The sequence below is a fragment of the Haliotis rufescens genome, unplaced genomic scaffold, assembly GCF_023055435.1.
Source record: "Haliotis rufescens isolate VD_foot unplaced genomic scaffold, xgHalRufe1.0.p SCAF_154, whole genome shotgun sequence".
NCBI classification, from domain to species: Eukaryota; Metazoa; Mollusca; class Gastropoda; order Lepetellida; family Haliotidae; genus Haliotis; species Haliotis rufescens.
Genome location: NW_025963840.1, coordinates 1 through 3,701, shown reverse-complemented (window position 1 = coordinate 3,701; position 3,701 = coordinate 1). Strand labels below are relative to the sequence as shown.

The window sequence follows — 3,701 nt, the reverse complement described above, 5'->3', positions numbered from 1 at the left end:
AGATGGCATTTGCTTTCATCTTTCACAAATTGTCCTGAACCTCTGAGTGAGTGAGTATAATTTTACGCCATTTTTAGCAATATTCCAGCAATATCACGGCGGGGGACACCAGTAATGGGCTTCACACATTGTTCCCATGTCGGGCCTGAACCTCTCAATAGAGATACGTAACTGGATCAGTGCTAACCAAGTTTTGTTTCCACCATATTCAAACTTACTTCAAAAGCATTTGAAAATCATAACGAATTCAGTGAATGACTCTGCATCCTACGCACGGATCTTAGCTAATCAAAAGGATGTCTTGAAGCGGAGTCATGACGGAGTCATTGTCTTCATAACTGTAGCATAGTTTGTATCTACCTTTCAAAATCATCAGAAAAATTGATGGCATTTGTGTTCTGTAAATCTTTGAAAAGATCTACCCAGAAAGCAATGCCACCTTCCTTCATGGATCTCCACCACCTTTCTATCCTCTGTAATGAATAAAGGTAGTTATGAGTACTTACGCCGAGTACTTAAACGGTTTGTTTATGTCATTCCAGAAACTTTAAGGAAGACACCTAGAGGAATTCAATAGATATCACACGTCGTTTGGCAACATGGTACGCAATGATTTCCAATTCTTGGACCTTGACACGAAATTATGACATCTCTTAACTTACAGGCAATTACTCCTTAATACAAGTTGTGGGAATGGAGAGAGCATTTGGTAGAGCAGGATATGAGTACCTTTTGGACTGATCTTCAGTGAAAGTCATATTATAAGTCTCAGCACTATATAGCCTTGTTCGCTCTGTGGACTGTTACATTGATGGTTTTAATCATTCATGTTTTGTTGAACATATGATCGAAAAGTGTTTTGTTTGTTTCTTGTTTAACGCCGCACTCAGCAATATTCCAGCTCTATGATGGCGGTCTGTAAATAATTGAGTATGCACCAGACAATCCAGTGATTGACACTATGCGCATCGATCCACGCAATGATATGCATCAATCAATGCAGCAAGCGTGACAACCAAATCCGTCATTCGCCTCTTACGACAAGCATAGTCGCCTTTACGGCAAGAAAAGAGTTTTGAGCATAATTGATTAATTTTTCACCCATGGTCAATAATGCGCTCTTTCTTTGCCATTTTTTTCTTACTTGGTTTGAATTAGAACTTCCAATTATGACAGAACTCTCCCCTGCCATTTCATCAGTGTGGTGCCACCTGAATGATTTCTGCATGTCTTCAATGACACCGTTCTCGGTCCCTGCGTCCATTCTGATGCATCTTGGGACACCTGCATGGCAGCTCAGATATTGTGTTACAACGTTACGTAAAACGGAATTGTTACACGATCTTTTCATGACATATCAAAACTCACGATACGATGAAGTAATCAACTATACTAAAACAAATGAGAATTCCTCAATGTGATAGTTGAAATGAGAACAAGCCTGATAATTAATCACACCTTGACACACACACATACATGTGCTATGATACAAACACATGAAAACGGCAGTGTAATGCCCGACACGGAGTGTGCAAAATGTTCTACTTCATAAGAAGTACATAATAAAGTGTCAAACTTTGCTAATGATGTGGCCAAATGCTATTTAATACAGTTTAAGAAAATTGTTAAAGGGAAAGTATTACATCTATTACGAAATGGGAACAATAAACATTGAAAATGTAAACAAAGACAACCACTAAAGAGAGTGCTGTGAGCGTTCACATTCAGATAATTTCTGCCAAATTACTGATACTTAAAAATAACTCTTACATCTAATGATTTGAACGTCATGGGTAAACACATACATGACCAAATCAATCTTCCCAAATTCAGAACTACATATTAAACATTAAGTATGTTTATATTTGTAATGATTTCAAAGCTCCTACCTTGCAGCGTTTCAATAAAATTCAGAAAGTAAGAGGCAACAACGTATGGATTGTTGTTCGTGTTAGACACTTCAAGCCACAATATCTTCCTGGAGAACCTGAAAAAGAACGGGAATTGTTTACAAACGAATATGGATGGACAAGTGTACATACATACATACATACATACATACATACATACATACATACATACATACATACATACATACATACATACATACATACATACATACATACATACATACATACATACATACATACATACATACATACATACATACATACATACATACATACATACATACATACATACATACATTTGTGCTAATGCCGTACTGATTTAATGGTCTTCGAAGGTTTATTGTAAATTCAATATTTGTAAGAGCTACGATGAGCTTCATTATAAGGTCAATGGCGCAGATTTACCCATTCACATACTTACGCAAAATAAACGCAAGTGAAGTTCTGTGTGTATGAAATGCCCAAAATAATAATTTGTGAAAACAAACATAAAGAAACGTATTGAAGAAACGCTGTTCACTGTTTACGTTATTCTTTTCGAACACGTAGCAGGAACGCATTCGTTTTTCCTCGTTTGACGTTTTTTGCACGTGCAACACAATACACATGAAACAATGCGTGCATTTCACCCTTTGTCCATTCTCTATAAGCTCCCGTACAAAAAACTGCAATGGGCCGCACAGCACCTGAGTTAGCGGCGTCAACGGTGGCTATAAATTGTCTCCTCAGAACCTCAAGGTTCAACCTCTCCCACCCACATCAGAGTGTTGAAACGACGTATTGTGAGTTGTGCTAGCTTCTGTGTCGTACAGGCCAACCGATGGGGAGGAGGAAGCATTATGGGGTGGGGAGGCTGCAGTTACGATCACAGGACCCCTCTACACGTGTAATGTCAAGGTGTGACTGCTGTCGTGTACGACCCGTGAAAATACGGGGTCGAATAGGTCTTCAGCAACCCATGCATGCCGTAAAAAGCAACAATGTTTGTCGTAAGAGGCGACTAACGGGATCGGGTGGTCAGACTCACTGACTTGGTTGATATTTGCCATCGTATCCCAATTGCGTGGATCGATGCTCATGATGTCAATCACTGGAATGTCTGGTCCAGACTTGATTATTTACAGACCGCCGTCATATAGCTGGAATATTGCAGAGCGCGACGTTAAACAACGAACGACGAAGCTGTCATGTACCGGGATGATATTTTTCGTAATCACGTCAGACCTCTCTTCCTGGGTCAACTTCAACTCCAGGTCTTTCAGCAGGACAACGCTCGTCCCCATACAGTACAAGTCTCTGTGGACTTCCTCAGACTGAATAACATTCCTGTGGAGGCTTTGGCTGTCTTTGTCATCGGCGCCAGTTGAGCATGACTCTTTTCTCGGGTGGGTTTGGTGATATTCAAATAAACACGGATGGTTTCCATCAACCAATCGATGCTTATTTGGTATCAAGTGTTTTCTCTGTTATCATTTATTGACATTATCAACATATCTTTTATAGCCTTAGCGTTATTGCATGCAATGCCCAACTTGCGTTTCTTTTGCGGTAACTTAGCTTATTTACCCGCATATGGCTCCGTGAATTGCAAAACCAAATGGTTTTAATTTATCATTACCGTCGATATGGACGAGATAATTTGGTCCTTTGTTAATGTAGACACGCCTTGGTAGCCGATGGCAAGACCTCATGTCCACACCTTCTGGATCTAACTCACGCTGAAGCTGGAGGACTGTATCTCTGAAAGTTTATTTTACGATTTTGAGCAGGGTTCAAAAGTGATGTTTTATG

At 39.7% G+C, this 3,701-nt stretch overlaps 1 protein-coding gene across 1 annotated transcript; it reads right to left on the bottom strand.

The window, feature by feature from the left end:
• Window positions 1-228: 228 nt before the first annotated feature.
• On the bottom strand, window positions 229-3,650 carry LOC124128464 (the record flags this gene model as incomplete). The annotated part of the gene is made up of 4 exons (XM_048396578.1): window positions 229-473; window positions 1,145-1,284; window positions 1,890-1,987; window positions 3,477-3,650. Coding segments are annotated over 4 exons (529 nt in total), but the record flags the coding sequence as incomplete, so codon positions are not given.
• Window positions 3,651-3,701: the final 51 nt, after the last annotated feature.